Genomic DNA, 22,356 nt, shown 5'->3' on the forward strand with positions numbered 1-22,356 from the left:
CTGGTAACTCGGATACAGAGATGTAATCGAAAAAAACTCAGATACAGAGATTCATCAATTTTATATGAAGATGAGGATGTCATGGCTCTAATCTTCACATGAGATTGCACATATTAAAACCATCATACTGGCATTCAAATGTGAAATATATGATAACAAGCTAGCACATGAACGACTAGCTACCTCGAGGAGTAAAAGTTGATATACAAAAAATTGAAGGGTTTAGCAACAAGTAAAGGTGGATGCAAGTCATACAACAAGTCTAGATGCTGCATTAAGAGTTCAAATTTATTTACAAATAATGCTGGATCGTCTATATCTTTACATTGTACAAATTATACGCTTTTTGACTCTGGAGTGATGATGATTTAGTTACGTTGATTGACCTCTTTACTTTACTCTCTTGTTTTTCACCCACACAAGCACAATGTCCCAATTTGTGAGAGGAACATATGCTGCGATGCATTTGGAAGCCCAAACCTGATTTCAAATTTGATTAGTTATTAAAGGCGGTTAGGGTTTAGGGTTTTAGTCTCGGACCATCATTTCTCATGATCGTAGTCAGGGTCATCTCACCCAATCCGAAGGGAAAATGAGGCAACGTATTGATGGGTTTTCTGTTCACTTTAATCACCACGTCAAGCTTGCTCAAGGAAACAAAATGTTTGATGAATTTGGGACCACATTTAGCATCAATGACCTCTTAAATTGGATATTTGCTGTGTAGTAATAGGGATTGGCATGTCAAGTTTCTGTAGTGGTTCCTTTGCTAAAAGAGGTGAACTTAACACGTTCAGAACAGTATAATCCATAAACAATGCGACATATGTAGTCAGGATCCCAAGTGTCTGATGTTTTGTGTCTCTAAATTTCTGCAGTACATCAAATTTCTTGTCCTGCCTTTTCCTGTTATTAATATCCAGTCTAGACTAAACCTCATTTGAAGATGACAATAAAGCAACAAAAGGAATACAAACTGTGACCATGCATTCCTATAAGATAATACTTCACATTGTATATATAAGGGAAATGTAGAGGTATTGACAGGTTGAGTTTACCTGCTGGTTACTGTGCTAACAAAGGTGAACACATCACATTATTCAGATGTCAGACCACTACAGTCTACCAGTAATGCAAAAAGATAATGTAGTCAATGTCTCAACTGTTTGATGCTCTTCCTATATTTCTGCAAATTTCTGCAGTACTTCAAATTTCTAACCTCCGATCTGTTTGCAATTGATATGCGCGGTTTGAAATAAACCTCATGTCAACGTGATAGCAAAGCAACAGAAAAAGTAAAATGCTACCATTTCGACCACTCCTAGAAGTTTGATACCGTACAATACATAGGTGCTGGAAATGTGGACAAGAAGCATTGCAATCAGGGCCAACTTGGTAGCCGAGTAATACAACATAACCATCTTCTGTGACTTTTTCAAAGCTCCATTCCTCTTTAGGTTCATCCAGCAAAGAAAGGCAACGAAGGAAGAAAAAATCGACGAAATCAGAGTTATTGCATATGCTACAACAAACGTGATGAAAGCTGCCTTTCTTGTTAGAATTGCAGGACCATAGTCACTCTGTACATGGCGGAGCATGGCGAAACCTGCATACAAGGTTGTGGTAGCTAGAAGCGCAGCCACTATGAAAAAGGTAGCATAAGTCTGCAACACAAAGAAAGTAATGTTATTTATCTTGGAAATAAAACAAAGATTTGGCAGTGCAACTTTTTGCATTCTTGGAAACAAAACAAAGAGTTTCATGAATCCTGACTAGCATATCAAGTAACAGCAGGATTTAAAGAGTAAATGATGTACAAGTACAATATAAATTAAGACTGCCCAAACCTCACATTTCCTAAATATACAAATACAGTAGTAAGAAGAACCAAAGCTATGTCGACAGAAATTTTAGAGGTGCCTAAGAAACAGAGAAATTCCTTCAAAGTGGATTCAATCAAACTAGATTTGGGCACATAGCTCAGGTTACCACTAATGAAATAACAAACAGGAATTAGATACTGCAAAACTTGATAAGTAGATCATACGAAGAGTGAATAAAAAAATATCAACAGGATTTGAGAGATCAAGTATATTTGAAAATTGTAACTACCCAATATCTGGAATGCAACATATTGATAAATAACTCTCTGAAGAAATGAAATCTATAAAACAGTGCTTACAGTAGGATTGCCAAAGAGTAACAAGAACCGAAGATTCAATAAAAATATAAGCAAACTAGAATTAAACAAAGCAGAATCACTACAGCAGGCAAAGGATAAATATATTAAACAAAATTTGACAAAATAAAGTTACATATAAACCTTTGTTGCCATCTCCTTATCTTCATTGCCTTTTTTTGCAGCAGACTCCATATTTGGGGATCACTCCTGGGTTTACGACCTTTAGATACCCGTAAAACTATAGACAAGACAACGAAAACCGGTGAGAACCTGTAGGAAAGCTGTAAAAACCGAAGAGACTCGGTGTGACTCGGCCGTACGGTGCGAGGGAAATTGGGTTTTCTGGATTTTATCTCTCTCTACTCCACCGACTGCAAAGGGTTCCTCAAAATGTTAGGGAAAAAATAAAAACAAAAAAGATTTTATAATACAATAGCAAATTATTCATGCGTCTCTCTAAAGTTGTAGATTAGGTATTGAGTTAGTCTTCTAAAGTTATTTCTAATAATGAGGGTCTAAAATAAATCACATAAATAGTAAAATCTATAATTCGTTCAATTACGATAATTTTGAGTTAAATTATATTTGCCCAACAACAATTGCATGTGGTGGATAACCTATAACCATTCTCCATCCACTTGTAATGTACAACATGATCTAAATGTAGACCAACCTTAACCTTCAAAATTAAAAATTGATAAGTATTCTTGTTGCCTTGTTGGAGATGGATATTTGAAAACATAGGGTCCAAAAAGTGAACTTTAGGCCAATAATTAGAGATGATCTAATTCATAAAGTCGGTCTACTTCTATATTTAGTTAGTCTACTTAATATATCAATACGTAAATATTTCGTAAATGATCCCATCAGGTAATAACAAAACACACAACGTCAAGTATAGTCACAGCCAATGTATATCCTGTTTTCCAAATAACAGATGAGACCAACCATATGAAGAGCTCTGCTCATCCCTTACTCTTTGTAATAACTAACTAAAAAGAGAGACAAAAGAAGATCTTACCTGGGGAATTGGAGAATAAGAATTAAGAAATGTCATCTACTTTAATTGTCACACGTCATAATATTTTCGCACTAAAATCTTTGACTCTTTCCACTTTCATCAACTCTTTGCTTCTGATACAAACGAACCCGCACTCATTCTTTTGCTTTTGCTAAACCAGGCATCTTTCGGATTAGGAGAAGTGAACAGTAATTAAATTTCAAATGGGGATGTAGCTCAAATGGTAGAGCGCTCGCTTTGCATGCGAGAGGCACAGGGTTCGATCCCCTGCATCTCCAATTTTTTTGATGATTTTTTGTAGTTCTTTCTCCTTTAATCAACTCAATAATTTCTAGTAGTCAAACTATATCAGTGATTAGGTTTTGTTACCAATTCTCACAACAAACACATCTTTCCTACTAACATTTTCCAAATTATAGGGTGGGTCTAGAATCTACATAAAGGAAGCTCCCAATTAAGCAGCTGAATCCCTCTAATCATAGCAAAGATGAGTATCCTAAAGCATTACAAGTCAAAAGAGTACTTGTCGATTTAGAACAGATACCACATTGAGATAACTACTTAGATAATATCTTCAAATGCAGACTAGTAAACTAGTGCCAAAAATTAAGGGTTGCAAAATTACAGACCGCCATAGAATCAGATTTCCCCTAACTCAATCCTATCCTATAAGAACAGACGATTAGACTCGGCTACCAATCTTGATGCATTTAGGTGATAACAAAACGGCATAGTTGATAACCTGCAATAGAAACATCATCATATAAGCAACATTGCCATTTGCAAAGGAAGACCATCAACTACAAATTCTTATGATGTTGAGTTTATCCAATATGAACCAACAAAAGCTAACAGAATATAACAAAAGGACTGGGGTTATCTTCACACAATTTGTAGAGACCTTTTAAACAACTAACAAATTGCTGAAAATCTGACAAAATGAAACTTTGTTCTATAATGACAGTCATAATCAAAAATGGAAGCTGTAAATGGGGTTGAAAAGGGATTCAGATGAGATCTCACCCATCTTAATTCTCAACTCACAGAAACAGAACCAGGAATTACTACACTAAACTTTCAGAAACTGAGTCAAGGGTCTCTTTCCTAAAAATGGAAGACCCAACATTCAACATGGAAATGGCTTACTTGGATCTTATTCATTAACATAGTAAGGAATCATATACTAAATTTTATCCAATATGAACCAACAAAAGCTAACAGAATATAACAAAAGGACTGGGGTTATCTTCACACAATTCGTAGAGACCTTTTAAACAACTAACAAATTGCTGAAAATCTGACAAAATGAAACTTTGTTCTATAATGACAGTCATAATCAAAAATGGAAGCTGTAAATGGGGTTGAAAAGGGATTCAGATGAGATCTCACCCATCTTAATTCTCAACTCACAGAAACAGAACCAGGAATTACTACACTAAACTTTCAGAAACTGAGTCAAGGGTCTCTTTCCTAAAAATGGAAGACCCAACATTCAACATGGAAATGGCTTACTTGGATCTTATTCATTAACATAGTAAGGAATCATATACTAAATTTTATAGTAAGGCTCTCCTTGTGCAAACCCAATAATCAACATGGAACAGGCTTACTTGGGTCTCAGCCATTAACATGGGAAGGAATAATACTAAATGTTTCAGAAAATAAGTAAGGTTCTTTCTGCAAACCCAATAATGAAAATGGAAAGAAAACTTACTTGGATCACTGTTGATAAGCATAGCAGTGCCACCAAAGCTGCAAGTGCCTCCATTCCTCTTGTTCTTCTGCCAGTAGCTGTTGAAAGCATACGAAGCATGGGCCACAACAGACTCAGGATAGTAGCAGTTTCCGCTTGGCATAATCTCCTGGCAATCAGCACCACCAGCTCCACAAGCATAGTCCACAGCCTCCTGCAATGTGTCTGCCGGAACAGTAGGCTTGGCTACACACCACAGTTTATGCACAAACCCAATTCCAGGTGCCGGGGCTCTCGGATTACACGGTGGCAATTCGTAAGCAAAAGGGGGAGGGGTGGCTTGATGGTAAACAGGAGAGATTTCGGGGGCTTCGGGAAAAGACATTTCGACTGGGGGTGATGCTGTTTCAGGGATTGGAGGTGAGGCTGTTTGGGCTGGTGCTGGTGAGGCTACTTGAGCGTGTGGAGGTTGAGGGTTTTTGGCTACATTGGCAGGAACAGAGAAGCCAACAGAGGAGTGGAGTGGGGGGTCTGAGGTTTTGGGTAGTGGGTTTGGTCTAGCTGGAAATGGGTCAATGGAAGAGAGCTTTCTGGTTCTTGGTTTTGCCTCCTTTGGGTTGGTGACCATCACATTGATGTTTCTGAGCCCCAAAAATCCAAGCTTTTTAAGGGTTTCTGAGTGAGAAGACACCAGTTTAAGGGTATCAGAGAAAGGTGAGACCTTTGGAGGTGGGTTCACAGAGTAGGTTGAATCTTGTAGAACCTCATGGGATGTCTCAGAGAGAGCTAGGACTTGAGCTGATTCTTGCCTTGCACCTGTAGAGACTAGAAGAACAAATACCAAGTAAAAATAAGGCCTCCATTGTAGACAACCAAAAGGGAAAAGAAGAAGACACAAAGATAATAACAGTAACATTGCAGAAATGTGAAAATGGAACATTAGTTGAAACTGGGTTGAAGATTATTTACCAGAAATACCCAGAAACAGAAGCTGGAAGAAGATAAGCCACACCATCTTCACCATTGCTCTGGCTCTCTCTGCTCTCTCTCTCTCTCTCTGTTCTCTGGAGTGACTGGTGAGTCAAAGTGAAAAAATGAGTGTCCTCTAATAGTGAAGGACTAACTTGACCGATAAAAAGCTAAAAAGAAAAAAGAAAATAAAAGATAGAAAATTGGAAAAAGCTGTCAAGCATAGCAGAGTATCCTAGAGTGCATTGTCTGGGGAAGTAGGAATCAATTAGCAAGAAGAGCAAGAAATCGAAATTACAATGAGGGGCAACTGTCCTTGCTCTTTCTTGGGACGCGAGGGACAATAACAAAAGCTGGTGTGGAAAGTGTGAAGGACAACAATGACAATTTTGCCAAAGCCCAGAGCCCAAAAACCAACAGAGGGTGTACGGTTACAACGGTCACATATGCGAGAAGGAAGAAACTAGTGTGGAACGCAGTCGTATTGGTAAGAGTCAAGGAGTCAACATTTGTCGTAAAAGAGAGGGCACAGCCTCACAGGTTGAGTGGGGGCACAAGGAAAGTATAGGACAAAAAGGACTGGGTTTTCTGAGGTACCCTTCTGAAAAAGTTGGAACGGCAGCTCTGCCTGCTTGGGGGCCAAGCTAATCACAAGGATAGAGATTCACCACTGGCAAGGACTTTTCTTTGCTTCTCCTTGTTGATCAGGCAAAACAGAGATTGACCGACTTACCGTTGGAATTTACCTTTGTGCTGATGCATTTCATGAACCGAATGTTCTAGCGTTACCAATTTAAGTTTATAACGTAGTAATTTTAATCCAGTGTGGTAGTTTTTTTTTTTTGAAATACCAGTGTGGTAGTTTAAGTTCCCGTAATTTTGTTGCAGTAGTGATAATCAAGGAGCAAGTTCATGGTTTATTGTATCTCTTTCATCAAATTAAACGAGCAAGTTCATGGTTTCTTGTATCTCTTTCATCAAATTAAACGAGCAAGTTCATGGTTTCAAAACAATAATTGAGCATTTTAATGGGAGGGAACAAGCAGAGCCCTAGGGTTTCTGAGTAGAGTGTGGCGGCGGCGCGGCAGTCTTCATCGGCGGGCCTTTGTCGTAGGTCGCGAGTTGCAGACCTCAGTGTCTGGTTGGTGGTGACAGAGGGTCGGTAAGATCCGGGTGGTTTCTTGGATCTGGGCGACGGGTTTGGGCGTTGTTGGATCGAGGCAGATCGTCGGCGTTTCTGGAAGGCTGATACCGGCGTGATTGGGTCTAGGTCGGACGGCGGATCTCTGGGCAGTAGTGTTGAAAGCGGGCCGGTTGGATCTGCGAGCCCTCTACTTTCCGGTAGGTCGAGCGTCTGGGTGGTTTTGTGCAGGGGAGCGGCGGCTCTCGGGTTGCTGTTTTTTTGGCTTCTTTTGGTGCGAGTGGTGGTGGACAGGTTTGGGTTCACCATGATCGGGCTTGGCTCTGATCGAGGTCGGCCGCCAGAGATGGTGGTGGCGGCGGTGGCAGATTGGCAGCGATTGCACAAGTCTCGGACTAGCCTCATTGCCTGGGCCTGGGACTCTTGGTCTGGGTTTGGGCCAGTTAGGCTTAGTCTCTCTTGGGCCCATTTGAGTAGGTCTGATTCAATCCAGAATTGGGCCAGGTTGGAGGGTGTCTTGCCACCCTCTTTCATTACTTAGTGCTTTGGGCTGGCCTGGCCAGAGAGTTGACCTCCTTGGGTGATAACATGGCCTTTACGGTCTTTACAGAGCCAGTCGTAATTCAGATCATGGTTCTATGGAATTGGTAATTATCTTGAGTTGGGCTGAAGAAAGCGGCTTATGGATGAGGAATTGACTCCTATTTGTTTGATGGGAAGTAGCTTTCTACTTCGTACCACAATTGCGTGATTGGCGGATGGTTGGCTAGAAGATGATTTTGCCTCAGAAGACACGGAGTTGTTCTTAGTTTATGAGTCCGCTTTAAAAGTGGGCTCCATTTGACTTGTAATGAGTTTGCAGTACTTAGATAGGAGTTTGGTTGTTACCACGCCATTTTTCTGTCTGTAAGGGTATGTAGACTCTGGCTTTTTAGCTGGTCATCTATGAAATGAACCTTCTATTCAAAAAAAAAAAAAAATTAAACGAGCAATGCATTAATAAAGGCAAACAAATCTAGCATTACAAGCATCGAGCAAAAGAATGGTATTAAATCTGTGAAATTAAGTGAAACTGAAAAATTCTTCGATCTAGCAAATCTCATCCATTGATATATATAGATAACTTTTTTTAATAATAACAAAAATATACTTAATGTTATCCAGTCATCCATTCATATTGATGCAAGTGCACGTTAATGCACTGAATACTTTCTCATGAAAATGCCTCATCTTTGAAATAATAAAAGATTCATACCTCTAAAATTGGCATTTGAACCTCTCCACTTAACAGACCTCCAAATTACTTTTGCAAATAATCAGTATGCTATCTATACCTCCCTAACTTTCCCACAATGCCCATCGTCCAATAAAATCAATAATTTTTTTTTTTTTTTTGAAATATGATAGCCTCGGAATCCTTGACCATGAATCAAAGTCCTCGAAGTATGCAGCTTAGGATTCGTGATGATCCCAAATTGGGATTCTTGGATTTTGGGCCGCTAGTCATTAGGAGCAGAATTGCTTCTTATTTTGAAATGAGAGAGGCTCGCCGCTTTGTTCTTACATGCAGCTAAGATTGAAGTTTTTTGCTTTGACAGTAGGGCCGTCAAAACAGTTGCAATTTTCATGAATCTAAGAAGAGTTCATTTTAGTTGGTGGCGTTGGTTCACTTCCCCTCCTTTGACAATCTCATCATCTGTTTCATGGATCTCTCTTCTTTAGTTATCAAAATTCAATGCTCACAAACTAGATCCCCCTCCGAAACCACAACCACATGGATAGAAGCTAGGAGGAAATCCAAATATATTTCTCACAATGCTGTCATCAATATAATCAAACGTTAGAGAGATCCACAATATGCCTTGGAAATATTTAACATGGTGAGCAAAAGAGTTTCAACCACAATAACATATACCATATATGCAACTATCCTCAATAAGCCGCTCAACCTAAGAAGTTCAAGGTTGTTGATCCTGTGATGATGGCGTTATGTTGTGACAAACCATAGATTCCTATTTATTATTATGGGAAGAAGAGATTTCATTCTTTTGTATCCTTATTAGTAATTTGACTTGAGTTGACAAAGTCAATTATCATTTGAGAAAAAGAATAGGTCCAAATGCTTATTTTGGAGATATGAATAGAACCTCTCATAACAAAATAAAAAAGAAATCATACCGCCAAGAAAAAAAAAAATCCAAGTGAAGATGGATGGGCCATATTAGCCCTGCAGAAATGGCCTGCAACTCAATAGGTCTACTTGATTGGGTCCAATCATCAAACTTTTGAGGTCATGAAGCTTTCGGGCCCAAAATTGATCAGTTTGGGTAGTTTCAAGCTCACACAACATTGACCAAAAACAATAAACTCACACAACTCATTCATGTTGATTTAACATTGGATTCAGATCATTGAGCCTAAGTTTGGTCCCAACCTCTTTCCTAATAACGGTGTAACTATACTACCTAGAGGTGTCAAACAAGCCGCTCCGTAGACACGGGCCAACTCATTAAAGAAAACAGTATGTCCATCTAGGCATCTTAAGTGTTACTACGATTGATAGCCCATTGTTGATTGTCAATATGATCGATCATGCAGCATTGCAGTACAAAGAAAGTATGGAAATGATCAAGATGTAATACTGCCCAGAAGTACAAAACTAATAAAAGTAACCAATGTCAACATTATGCAGATATAACATTTTACAAACATCGATCATCTTTGGCTTGTAACATAAAACAAGGGGAGGCGCTAGTTAGCCCCCAACCGTATCGAGCCGTGTTGATAAAGTGGCTAGAATATAACCATCGCAAGGAATGAGTCATTCGTGGATGTATGAAAGGAACCAAACACAATAGTGCCGAGACAATTTGGTAAGACTCCATCTCCATTGGCATGTTGATGTGGCTAAAATGAGGAAGAAAATAGAGACATATGTGGTGTTTGGGGAAGTCATAAAAGTGCATGATCGGACCCGTCAACCAACTTTAACCAAGTTATAAAGTGTTGGAGACCAGCAGGTATAGCTAGCTAGCTACTTGCCAAAATGATCACGAAGTGTGTTTGTGAAAAGGCATTATGAATATTGCAATAATTAGCATTGCAAGTGCAAATCTTGAGAACCAATCTATCACAACGAACTCTAATAATGTATGTGCCTAATCGAAAGAAAAGATGGTATCGGGACATACTTGGCGTGTATGTTTAGCCAATTTGTGAATGATTTTTTTTGAGAAGAAATTTGTGAATGATTAATGTTCATGTTTTTCGTATTATTAGTGGAATACTAATTTTGCCTCCATTTCTCTACTGTCATTCACTTTAATTTCTGATTGCATGGACATGAAGCAAAGCTAGATCCCTGACTTGGTTTATGAGATTAGAACCTCTCCACCCATAGTGACCCAAGATTGGGATATCTACCAACATGCCTTGCGAACTTGGTTTGTCTTCCTAGAAATTTGGGTCCTCAAATTGGCACACAAAAAAAAAACTCAAAAAAAAAAAAAATGCATGTCGAGTAATTTAGTTAAAAGAGACTATTAAATTCTTTAACTTGATAAATCTTCTTCAAATTAACAAAAGCAACTCCTTGTCTGCTCTAAGTAGGTGGTGAATTTTTTGCTTCGTCAAATGGTCGCTACCGCCTGGTAGCTAGCAGGGTGAGACTAATTGTCGTTGGATCTATCTTTCGACGACAACATAGTAGGAAAGCTGTGCTTATGGTAATTATGTTATGTTATAATCGGGTTACATATCGAGTTATCTTTCCGTTATGTCACTGTTATGTCAAAGCAAATGGAGTAGCCAATAGTGCACTCTTTGTTAATTGGTGCTTGTTAAAATACATGTCTTATGCAGAGATTTCTGATATTATTTCAGGAAACACTCTGCATGCTTATTGTAATCAGAGGTTTAGCAGGCTCATATGACCCCCTCTTTATATTCGACAATTTCATTAATAAAGGCTTGAGGACAACCGCACCAGCCCTCTATTCAAAAAAAAAAAAACTAATATTTAACATTGTCGAATATCATTACATAGTTAAAATGATTTGACGCATACAAATATTGTCTGTCACTCAGCATTGTCACCCAACTCCTACACAATTTTTTTTTTTTCTCAAACCCCACTATTATTACTTTTCAAATCTAAAATTATTCAATATTTCCTTCTTCTCAAATTCTTTATTATAATGCCCCAATGGTTTATTAGCGAAGCCATTACAAGCTTAATATTGCTTCCAAGACAGTAGGACCCAAAGAAGCCAAGAAATCACACTGAAGCAGCCTCTCAATCACATTCTACAACTACTAATTGACTTGGATTATTCACTGTCTTGTTTGGTCTTTGCTGTCACAACCACATTTCACATTACGCACTTGCTACTAGGGTTTCTGATGAACCTTTTCAATGATTTAAAGGTTGGCCACTACCCGACCTAATATGATTATAAAGTAATTAGCAATTTAATATGACCAAAGACCATTATTGAGATTGATAAACTCAAACACCAAGTGAAACTGTCGGTCAATAGTATCTCATAGAGACTATTAGAGCCAATTTATTTGTCCTTTTTGCAACATAATTATATTTGATTTTGTCGAAGAAAAAAAACATAATTATATTTGATTTGAGCACTGTCCTTTGGTCCTATCCTAAACTCACAACTGTTTACATTATGTGAGAAGCAAATGTACATGCTAATATAATTAAGATTTTATATCTTTTTCTTTAAATATGTTCATGCAGGTTTTTAGTCAAATCGGAAACTGTGTAATGTTTTATCTAATTATTGGTAATGTTTTACCATTTTGTATTATTAAATAATATTCAACATAATTGAAAATTTTCTTCAAATATGTTCATGTAGGTTTTTAGTCAAATCGGAAAACTGTGTAATGTTTTATCTAATTATTTGTAATGTTTTACCATTTTGTATTATTAAACAATATTCAACATAATTGAAAATTTGCAAATTAATTTTCAATGAGAAACCTAAAAGAATTTATGATTATTGAAATTTATTGTGTAGCTATCAAAATAACGACATATGCACTTTGTCAGTAAGCTATGACCTATTGGTAAATTATAATTCTAACATTGTAAAGGTCACGGATTCAATTATCACTGACATATGTAAGGGTAGGGTGGGCTAAGGGTTAAAAAAAATATTTAAAAAAAACGACATATGCACTTTTAAAACGGTGTAAACATTCTTAAAAAAATAAAATAATAATAAATAAATAAATCTTATAGGCTTAGCGGCAGAATATATCCAATACCTAGAGTTTTTGAAATACTGTAAAAACTTGAAGATAACGTATATATTTAGAGTAACTCCAACAGCTTCCCTATAATTTTTGTATTATAGGGAAACAAAAGTCAAAGCTTTAAGCAATTTTTCATCCCCAACTCCAACGGATTTTCTATTTTACAGCAATCTCTAAAATCTCCATAATCTTCCTTAAAATTTTAGAGATTGCTGTAAATTTAGGAAATTTCGTTTTCACTTTCCTCACTATCTCTAAAATGGGGATAGCTATAGGGAATCCATCGGAGCAAAAAAGACTCATTTTTCCTTAAAATAGAGAAAAATCAAAATATATGAAAGCTGTTGGAGTTGCTCTTATGCATATCGATGGTGACATTTTATGCTGTTTTTAGTAGTTGATGGGATCATGTTTATTAACGTTACATGGTACTTTGAGTAAAAAAAAATGGAGGTATCATAGAACTGATAGAAGAATATGTTCTATTCGATGATATGCATGGGGTGGCTTATTGTGCTAGACAACAGTCATATGTACCCAATGACAAAGTTTTTACTATAGTTAATTGGGTTGATTATATTATTGTTAACGGTTTAGTCTCATGTAGACACATAGTAATGGTTGTTTTAGATCCCTATAACACCTTAACAAGAAAGCATTTTACTTATAAAACTAGTATTAAAGTTATCAATAACAGGCAACCTCACGATCAGCATGCTCCTGTACTCGCGGGAAGTCAATTTGCACCTTTCTGCATCATTCTAAGATTATATGATCGAGTAAGAATTTTGTTTTGAATATATAATCGTAACCATGAACGCAAATATTAATGTAGCAAAATCAATTCAACGTCACCTTTAAAAAAAAAAAATCAATTCAACGTCACTTCATAATTAAATATTTAAAACTACATTGACTAAAATTCAAAGCAAAATAGTAATATCTTGTGAATACATAGTACTTTTTCTTTAGTTCAAATACGACTGTTGCATAATCTATTAAACCGAACTAAGTGATTGAAAAAGACTAAAAGAGACATTGAAGGAGGGGTAAAAGAAACTTGAAACTAAACTTAAAATATGCACTTAGGCCTCTTTTGGTTTACGGAAAGGAAAGTAATTCCTTTGTTTTTTCCATTGAATGGGAAATGAATCATGTATGATGGAATCATCAAAGATTTGACCATTTCGAACTCTGTTTGTAACTCACTATAGGCTCGAGAAACAAAGAGAAGATGTGTACGAACGAGATATCCAACAATAAGAAGAAGGAAAAGGATTGAATAGAGGAACTCCCGAACATTTGGCGATCTCAGATGTGTCGATATCAATGGTGACTCATTATTTCGATGAATCATTTATTCAGACAGAAGAAGATTATGTAAACACTTACTTGAAATATCACTTATCATATTCCATTGTGGAAGACACAATTTTTCTGAAGAAATTTCTCAACAACTTTCCATTCCGATGTTTGGTAAAGTAAGAAAAGTTATCAAAAAAGTTGTTAAAAAGTTTATAAATAATATAATAAAATGGGTCCGGATCAAGGGACATCTTTTTTTACACAAACTTTGACACACTTTGTGAGCCATTAGATTTTAAAATGTTCAATGGTTCAGATTTATTGTTTGAATGATGTCAACATACAATAGGCTGACTTGGCAAATGACATGGCATTATATTTTCTAATCTAAAATCAAATTTTCCTTCATTAAAAGAAAAAACAAAACTAAAAAGAAATAAAAGAGGAAGAAGAATACCAGAACAAGAAGAACACGCCATTGAAGCTCTTAACGCCATTGATTATTGTTGTCTCGTCTTACCTGGTTATGAGAGGTCCCTATAATATATCAAATTTTGGTCGATCGATCAGTCATTGTAGTACAAGACTTCTCCTGATTAAGAGAATGACATGGGATCCATATATAGTGCGATATCCAAACACGTTATTTAAATAGAAGAGACCAGTCACTTTTTGTCAAATCATATGACTTTGCATTTGTAAACTATAATTGATTTTTATTGTCTATGTCTCAGAAGATGTGACTCTAATTTCTACCGATAGCATTAGATGAACAAGAGTTAAAATACTAAACTGGGCACAAGAAACAGAGCAAGAAACCAATCAACAAAGCTAAGAAACTGATGCGCCTCCTTAGACTAAACAGGGTTGATCTAAGATAGATATATTACACTGAAAAATTCAATATTTCAAGAGGTTTAGCTAGCGAGAAACAGATGGTGATGAAGAAGATGAGGGATTGAGCAAAGTCATATGATTCGATAAAAAGTGACTGGTCTCTTATATTTAAATGACATGTTTGGATATCGCACTGTATATGGATCCCATGCCATTCTCTTAATCAGGAGAAGTTTTGTACTACAATGACTGATCGATCTACCAGAATTTGATATATTATGGGGACCTTTCATAACCAGGTAAGACGAGACAGCAATGCCCAATGGCGTCAAGAGCTTCAATGGCGTGTTCTTCTTGTTTTGGTATTCTTCTTCCTCTTTTATTTCTTTTTAGCTTTTGTTGATTTTTTTTTTGATCAGGTAGTTAACTGTTAGTAACTCACACACCCATGCAGTGGTATCCCAGCGCCAAGACACCTGTACCGACATTGTGGTGAAAACCAGACTAATCCACTGCACCGCAGACGCACGAATCCAAAGAATCCCTCAAATCTACTGGCCACGGGATGGAGCTGGGATTCGAACACTAGACCTGGGGGTTCCAGACTAGGCCGTTCGACCAACACACCACACCACGTGGTTAGCTTTTGTTGATTTTGATATTCCAAATGTTAGTTTTGTTTTTTCTTTTAATGAAGGAAAATTTGATTTTAGATTAGAAAATATAATGCCATGTCATTTGCCAAGTCAGCCTATTGTATGTTGACATCATTCAAACAATAAATCTGAACCATTGAACATTTTAAAATCTAATGGCTCACAAGGTGTGTCAAAGTTTGTGTAAAAAAATGTGTCCCTTGATCCGGACTCTAATAAAGTAATATGTTGTGATTCATTTGAGATTTGGGAGGAACCACTTTCCCTCTTATTTTCTCTTTCTTCAGGAAATGATTTCATTTCCTTTTGCATCCCAAATGCAGAAAAGGAACAAGATGCTTCATTTCCGCGAACCAAACGTGACCTTAAAGAAACTCAAGAACATTGACTATAGAAACCTAATAACCTTCAATGAGTTCAGTTTGATGAGGGTGATAAAAGCTCCCGACAAAGGCTTCATCAATGGTGTGACTCTATGGGAGCTTCAACGAAACCTTTAGTCAAGAAGCGGAAATGGTAAATGGTTAATGATTTACCTTGGTAAATAGTATATTAAAGGGGTAAAAGAGTTGGTTGATTAAGCAAGGTAAACAAGGGAGTCTTAAATAAAAGCAAAGCTGTAACGGATCTTATTGTGAGATTTAAAGGACCAATTTGACAGCCTTTAGCCATGTGGAGATTTGGACATTGGGAGCATTGACAAAACCTTAAGGAAGAAGTATTTTAATTAACAACCACATACATATTTATACGAGGAGGATAATATTGGCCTACAAATAAGCTTTTCTTTTAAAAAAAGGAAGAAGAAAAAGTGATAAAGCATTATGCCCTTGGGCGTGTGCATGTCCCCCCACAAAAAAAAAAGGGACAAATAGGGGAGGGTCGGTGGATCAATCTATGAGAAAAAGAAACTAGCAAAAGCACAAAGAACAAAACGTTAACTTGGCCCTTATAGCTTTGTCCTAAAAAATCATTATCAAAAAAGACGTTTGTCATAGAATAGGTGTAAAACCATTACGAATTACCTCATGCAATATTGACTGGTTTAATAGAGATAATTTGTTATAAGAATTTGTGATCTCTTAATTTTCTGAGCGGAAGGGAAAAAGCTATTACATAACCAGCTTCACTAGTTCAATTGATAATAGCACTAGAACAAATAGTAAAATCTCATTTGATTCGTGTAAAGAAAAGTAATTTATTTGTCTTTCCTATGAGTAGAGAAATGAAATTTCCAAATAACTTTCCATTCCGATATTTAGTAACATAAGGAAAGTTATCCGAAAAGTTGTTAAACAATTTGTAATTAATGCAATAAAACAATGTGTTATGAGTAATAATTGAAAGGAAAAATGGAGAATTCCATAAATGGTCACTCAACTATGACTCATTCGACACTTTGGTCACTCAATTTTCAAATATATCACTTTAGTCACTCAACTATTACTCTGTCAATCACTTTAGTCACCGAATGGGTATTTTATCTCACTTTAATCACTTCTCCCAATCATTCTAATACAGATTTATCAATTTTTCACAATTGGTTGGACGAAAATATCATTAATATTGCTGCAAATAATTTTTTTTTAATGAAAAAAATTAACGAAGTGACTAAAGTGAATAACAAAGTTAAAGTTGAGTGACCAAAATGATATATTTAAAAGGTGAGTGACCAAAGTGTCGAATAGGTAAAAGTTGAGTGATCATTTGTGATATTCTCCTAAGGAAAAAATAGGGGAAAGTGATTCCTTCGGAGTATGGAATAAACCATTTTCTCCCATATTTTCCTTTGCTTCTGGAAAGTATTTCCTTTCCTTTTGCATCTCAAATGCAAGAAAAGAACAACTTGGGTGTGGCTATTGTCATCCTACTATTTTCTTAGTTCTACCTACAAACATTTGAATTATTAAATGACTATATTACTCAAGTACAAAATGACTAATATGTACACTAATTTTCTAAAATCCAAATCTGTAAGGAAAATTAAATACATAACTAATTAATTAAATACAAAAATTACTTAATTTCTCATTTAATAACATTAATCTTCATCTTCTCCACCCAAATTTCAATTTATTACTTTTTTGTTGTCTTTTTGTTCCCTCATTTTTAATTCGTTATTCAATTTACAAAAACATTAGTGTTAACTTCATAAAAATCTTTGTAATACCCTTTGTGAACAACAAAAATAAAAATCTAAAACACGAAAGAAAGAAAAAAATCAATCTCTTCTTCATTACTTATGTTTTTTTTTTTTTTTTTTTGAATAAAAGGCTTGTGTGGCTACCCTCAATCCTTGATTAATGAATCTGTTGAATACAAGGGGGGACATTGAGCCTAAACACCTGATTACAAGAATCATCTAGAGAACATCCTGAAATACTATCATGAGTCTCTACCAAATAACTGTATTCAACTAGGCACCAACTAGCAAAGAGCGCTCTACTGGCGACTCTATTTACTTTGACATAGCGGTGACATAACAAAAATATAACTTGATATGTAACCCGATTACAACATTACATAATTACCATACGCACAGCTTTTTTACTATGTTGCCGTTGGAGGATAAATTCGATGACATTTAGCTTCACCTTGCCACTAGGAGGTAGTGACAATTTGATGAAACATGGAACTCGCCACCTACCTAGAGCAGACAAGGCACTTTGACTGCAGATATAGGCACAAAGCCCGACTAGCCCTACACAACTAATACGGGGACTTACTACTCGTAAAATGCGCAGCAAAACATAAATAAGTAATAATTATAAAATAAAAAATAGCATGATCCGAGCCCAAGCATTGAACCCAAACCCAACCTCCAGCCCAGATGGCCCACATGCCATATCTAAGCCCAAAAGACCAAGTCAGCATGTGAACCAACCCTCCCTGCCCAAGTCGGCGTTTGCACCAGTCCGACAGCCCCGCCTCCAAGATCGTCGCCCCACCACCGTCGTCGGTCGCGACTCCACCAACATGTCTTAGCCCATTAATGTAATACCACCCAGAAACCACTGTGATTTTACATCGGGGTTCAAATCAAAGACAGTGCAATCGTCAACCCCCCCATCAAGACCTCGATCCCGGCCCGCCTTCCACAAACCGCCCCACGACGTTGCTTTGATCCGGCAGAGAGACAGCCCTCTTCCTATCCCAGCCTTCAGCCACGCCGTGGCCCCAGATGCGGCTAACTTCCACTGAGAAAGATGAACCAAAGCCATCTCCAGCCTCTGAGCACCGGATACGCCTAACGACACTACAGCCTGTTCGGCAGCACTCACCTTACACCCGCAAGGCTTGCGGCCCACGCCAGAGCCGAGGCACAGCCGGACAGGTGTGCACTCTGACAACAGCGTCTCTAGTTTCTCTCTCTATTCCTTTTAATAGGGTTGTATTTTGAGATTACATGTTCATTACTTATAGTTGTTAACTTAATAAGCTTTTGACATGGTTGAAATAGATGAACATTGAAACAAAAAAAAAAAAAAATGGAAGTAAATCAGATTATGATTTTATGAGAAAACTTTAATAAACTTTAGTTTTTTTTATTTGTATAAATTAAATGAGAGATTTTCGTTAATTTCTTTTTAATTGGATATGTCATATAAGGATATTTTTTGAAACAGAAATTGGTTAGATAAGTAAATTAAATAATTGAAATTAAAATGTAGGGTGTAATTAGGAAGTAGGGAACAAAAAAATGGTAGGGTGACAATAACTGATACTTACTTTCCACGAACCAAACGAGACTTAATTGCAAACTCAAAAATCACACATTAAATCTTAAAATCTCTAATTTTAAATAAAAAATAAACTTTATAAACGGTTGGTTTGAAATGAGTATTTCAAAATCTTTCCCTATTTTTTTCATAGGGAGAATTTTTCAAACAGTACTTGAACTAAAGGTCATTGTGAATTAAGGTGCCTAACTTTACACTAACTACACTTTGGTACCTGGACTATATAACCCGACCCAATTATCGTACCTGCCGTTAATAACTCCGGTAGTTGGCATGCCACCTGGCATATTTTCAAGGGTAAAGTTGTCTCTTCAGATTTTTACTCAATGCACCCATCTCTCTCTTTCTCTCCTACTCTGGGCACCCAGCTCTCTCTCTCTCCCTGACTGTTTGCTGTCTTCTTCATCAGTTCATATGTTCTTTTTTTTTTTTTTTCATCTTTCTCTCTCCCCGACTGTTTGCTGTCTTCTTCATCTGTTCTCTTTTTTACTCAAGGTGAAGATTTTTTTTTTGTTCTTTGTCTCTTCAGATTTTCAAGGGTGAGATTCAACATACAACATCCACTAGATAAAACACAGACAATAATCACTAACCCACATCAAAAATAGCAAAATGGCAAATTCGCAATCCCCAAATTGAAACAATCTGCAGCTCTAGTTTCTTCCCAAGTCAAGGCTCGAATTTGCCTGAACAACAGCGATCGAGTGGTCACTGGACGCGTGAGGCTTCAAGTCGGTATACCAAAGCAACCCATCACCGCCGCTGGACCCAATTCTCACCCTAAAACATTGCTCTAACGGCCTCAAAATCGTGTGCAACATCATGTATCAAACTGGGTTTCTTTGTCTGAATCAAAAGGTTCGTTCTGGGTTTGATGTAGTCGTCGTCGTTGGTTGGAATTTTTGGGTTTGGGAGAAATTTAAAGGACAGAAATAACAGAGCAAAGTTGTGGAAGAAGAATGCGTGAAGAAGAAAGGGGTTTAGGGGCGTCGATCTTCACCTTCATGGTGCTTAAACGACATCGTCGTCTCGGTTTGGATGGACGGCGACCGTCACGAGACCCGGCAGGAGTGTTCTTCGTCGTCTTGTTGCGAGTTGCGAGTACGACTCGCTCAAGCGCCGATTCTGTTGCCGGTTTGCTTCCACAAGGCCATTCGAGCCGAGCTCGCCGATCTCTGCCACGTCACTGCTGCCGCCTTGGAAGGTGGATTCAGAGGACGCAGCTTTGTTCTCGAGGTCTTGCGACTGTTTGAGTTTGGAGCCAGGCTTGGCGTGGATGGTGATGGCGACTGAGGAGGGAGGTACAGACCGAATATATGCCAGGAAATTTTGTTAGCAGAGGACTAAGTCGAATAGGTTGCAGCAGGTTTGGCCTCGGCTGTTCCCTTCTTGGATGTGGAGATGGAGTTGAGGGAGAGAGAGTAAAACTACCAGACTACCCTTTAAAAAATGAATAATAACATAAGGTTAACGGTGTTATTGACGGCGTGTACCAAAAGTGTGTCGGGTTTTATTAATTCAGGTACCAAAGTGTAGTTAGTGTAAAGTTAGGCACCTTAATTCACAGTGACCTTTAGTTCAGGTATTGTTTGAAAAATTCTCCATTTTTCATATTAGAGTGTTTTTCCAAGCTTCAACCGAAGAATAATATTGCTCACCAATTAGATGATATAACTTAAATTTACTTTTGGATTAGATTTAACAGTAAGAATTTATACCAGTGTGTTAGTTTACTCCGTGCAAAACTACATAAGGCCCACGTCCAAACGGAATTTACGTTATGTAGCCACTAAAAACAAATATTATTTCATGTGAATTAATATATATATATATTAATTCACATGAAATAATATTTGTTTTTAGTGGCTACATAACGTAAATTCCGTTTGGACGTGGGCCTTATGTAGTTTTGCACGGAGTAAACTAACACACTGGTATAAATTCTTACTGTTAAATCTAATCCAAAAGTAAATTTATATGTGTGAATTTATTAAATAATTGTGTTTATCACCAACAGTTTCTACTTTCTAGTTTATACTTTATGCCAGAATGAATTATGAACGTAATGTCATAAATTAATTTTTGTTTTTTCTAGTTCATTATCATGACTATCATCAGTAGACTTCTTGTTTACCCATCTACCAATACCAACAGAACATCGTGAAATATTCCATCACGATTACACGTGGGGGTTCCTCCATGGACCACTGAAAAATGGTCCAGTGGTCGCACTCGTAGAGAATCTCAATATGTACGTAGCTTGGGGACTAATTAAACAATGATTAAAAAGCAGTAAAAGCAGGAACGACCCAGGATCCAACGGCAGACGACAGTACGTAGTAGTAGGCGGGAAGTGGAAACATTAATGGAATATGTGCCTTGCCTTCCCTCCTCTGCTTCTGCCTCGGCCTCAACGAAAGAGAAAGGTAAAACAATAAAAAAAAAAAAAAAAACAAATGGACGACGAAGGATATGAACGTGGCACCTTTTTATTTATAACATGCACGTCATCATCCATTTATTTCCACCACCACCCCAAAGTTGATTCTCACTTGCAGACTGTCATTCTCTTCGTAATAATTGTTAAAAATGGAAAATACTTTTATTATTTTTATTTATTAGTTTAATATGTTAGTTAAATAATAAATATAATGGGGATGATCATAACAATTTGGTGGATCAATATTCTACCCTACTAGAAATTTAGGAAGAGTAGGCATTTCGTTTTGTGTAGAAAAAGTTTTACGTAGTTCACTAGGGATAAAAAAAAGAAGAAGAAGCCGTTGCAAGATTTTTTCTTCAAAATGCGTTGCGAGACTGTGACTGATAGCTGACGTTTCGTTATTGTGATATTTTACAAAAAAGATCTTCCAAGTAGTTTGCAAGAAAAAAATAAGCGAAAAGATATGACAATTATGTCGAATTTTCTCTTCAAGATTTGACATGATTTCTATGAGTTTTTCTTTTGTAGTTCGTCTTTTTTTTTTTCATTTGGCTACTCATATATTATAAACTATAACTATCATTGTATTCTAGATTTACTCAATGATATTATTATCTTGCAGAGTATGTATTTAGAGAAAAATTGTCTTTATGAATTTCTGATGGCAATATTATGAGAAAGAAATGAATGAACTCGTTTTACCATTTGAAAATGCTACTAGCGTTTAGTGATAACTGAGAAGCAACTTTGTTCGATTCCCATTTATATAACTTTCGCTTAAATACGGTAAATCCAAAAGAGGTCATGTAGTAAATGCATTTTCATGGAATGTGAATGATCAATCCAAGGAAGCTCATGCGATTAAGCTCAAAAGGGTAACACCTCAAAAGTGGTGTGGATACCGAAGTAATTTGGTAACTAGTAATAAAAACGGTCAATAATGAAATATTAATGATTGTTTTACACGTTAAGTTTGTTGTTAATTACAGTAATTAATAATTAATCCGCACCCAAACAAAAAATAGGCAAGAAAAAAAAAAAACAGAATAAAATAGAGAAAATGCGGCTTCTACTACTACTACAACTACTGCTGAG

General features: G+C 36.8%; 2 protein-coding genes and 1 non-coding gene across 4 annotated transcripts; 1 reads left to right on the forward strand and 2 right to left on the reverse strand.

Annotated features, from left to right (window-relative positions):
* Positions 1 to 995: 995 nt before the first annotated feature.
* LOC133727430 (uncharacterized) lies at positions 996 to 2,641 on the reverse strand. Its single transcript, XM_062155011.1, has 3 exons — positions 2,503 to 2,641; positions 2,324 to 2,420; positions 996 to 1,664 (listed from the first exon to the last, which is right to left on the reverse strand). Exons 2-3 carry the CDS (start codon positions 2,372 to 2,374, stop codon positions 1,263 to 1,265), a joined length of 453 nt encoding a protein of 150 aa, XP_062010995.1. The 5' UTR covers positions 2,375 to 2,420; positions 2,503 to 2,641; the 3' UTR covers positions 996 to 1,262.
* Positions 2,642 to 3,408: 767 nt separating this feature from the next.
* TRNAA-UGC (transfer RNA alanine (anticodon UGC)) lies at positions 3,409 to 3,481 on the forward strand. Its single transcript has one exon. It is a non-coding gene; the product is annotated as a tRNA-Ala (tRNA).
* Positions 3,482 to 3,637: 156 nt separating this feature from the next.
* On the reverse strand, positions 3,638 to 6,123 carry LOC133727432 (pollen-specific leucine-rich repeat extensin-like protein 2). Of its 2 annotated transcripts, none has more exons than XM_062155013.1 (3): positions 5,866 to 6,123; positions 4,918 to 5,712; positions 3,638 to 3,945 (listed from the first exon to the last, which is right to left on the reverse strand). In XM_062155013.1, exons 1-3 carry the CDS (start codon positions 5,918 to 5,920, stop codon positions 3,914 to 3,916), a joined length of 882 nt encoding a protein of 293 aa, XP_062010997.1. In that variant the 5' UTR covers positions 5,921 to 6,123; the 3' UTR covers positions 3,638 to 3,913. The 2 variants fall into 2 exon arrangements, with proteins under 2 accessions (XP_062010997.1, XP_062010996.1); XM_062155012.1 differs by having other exon boundaries at positions 4,918 to 5,721; positions 5,866 to 6,121.
* Positions 6,124 to 22,356: the final 16,233 nt, after the last annotated feature.

The sequence above is a fragment of the Rosa rugosa genome, chromosome 1 (assembly GCF_958449725.1).
Source record: "Rosa rugosa chromosome 1, drRosRugo1.1, whole genome shotgun sequence".
Taxonomy (NCBI): Eukaryota; Viridiplantae; Streptophyta; class Magnoliopsida; order Rosales; family Rosaceae; genus Rosa; species Rosa rugosa.

Bases quoted from the DNA above. Each gene is read 5' to 3' on its own strand.
- LOC133727432 (XM_062155012.1), bottom strand. From the start codon at position 5,920: ATGGTGAAGATGGTGTGGCTTATCTTCTTCCAGCTTCTGTTTCTGGGT. The intron at 5,722-5,865 runs GTAAATAATCTT...TTGTTCTTCTAG, and splicing joins TCTGTTTCTGGGTATTTCTG to TCTCTACAGGTGCAAGGCAA. The intron at 3,946-4,917 runs GTAAGTTTTCTT...TTTCTATTGCAG, and splicing joins GCTTATCAACAGTGATCCAA to GTTATCAACTATGCCGTTTT.
- LOC133727430 (XM_062155011.1), bottom strand. From the start codon at position 2,374: ATGGAGTCTGCTGCAAAAAAAGGCAATGAAGATAAGGAGATGGCAACA. The intron at 1,665-2,323 runs GTTTATATGTAA...TTTGTGTTGCAG, and splicing joins ATAAGGAGATGGCAACAAAG to ACTTATGCTACCTTTTTCAT.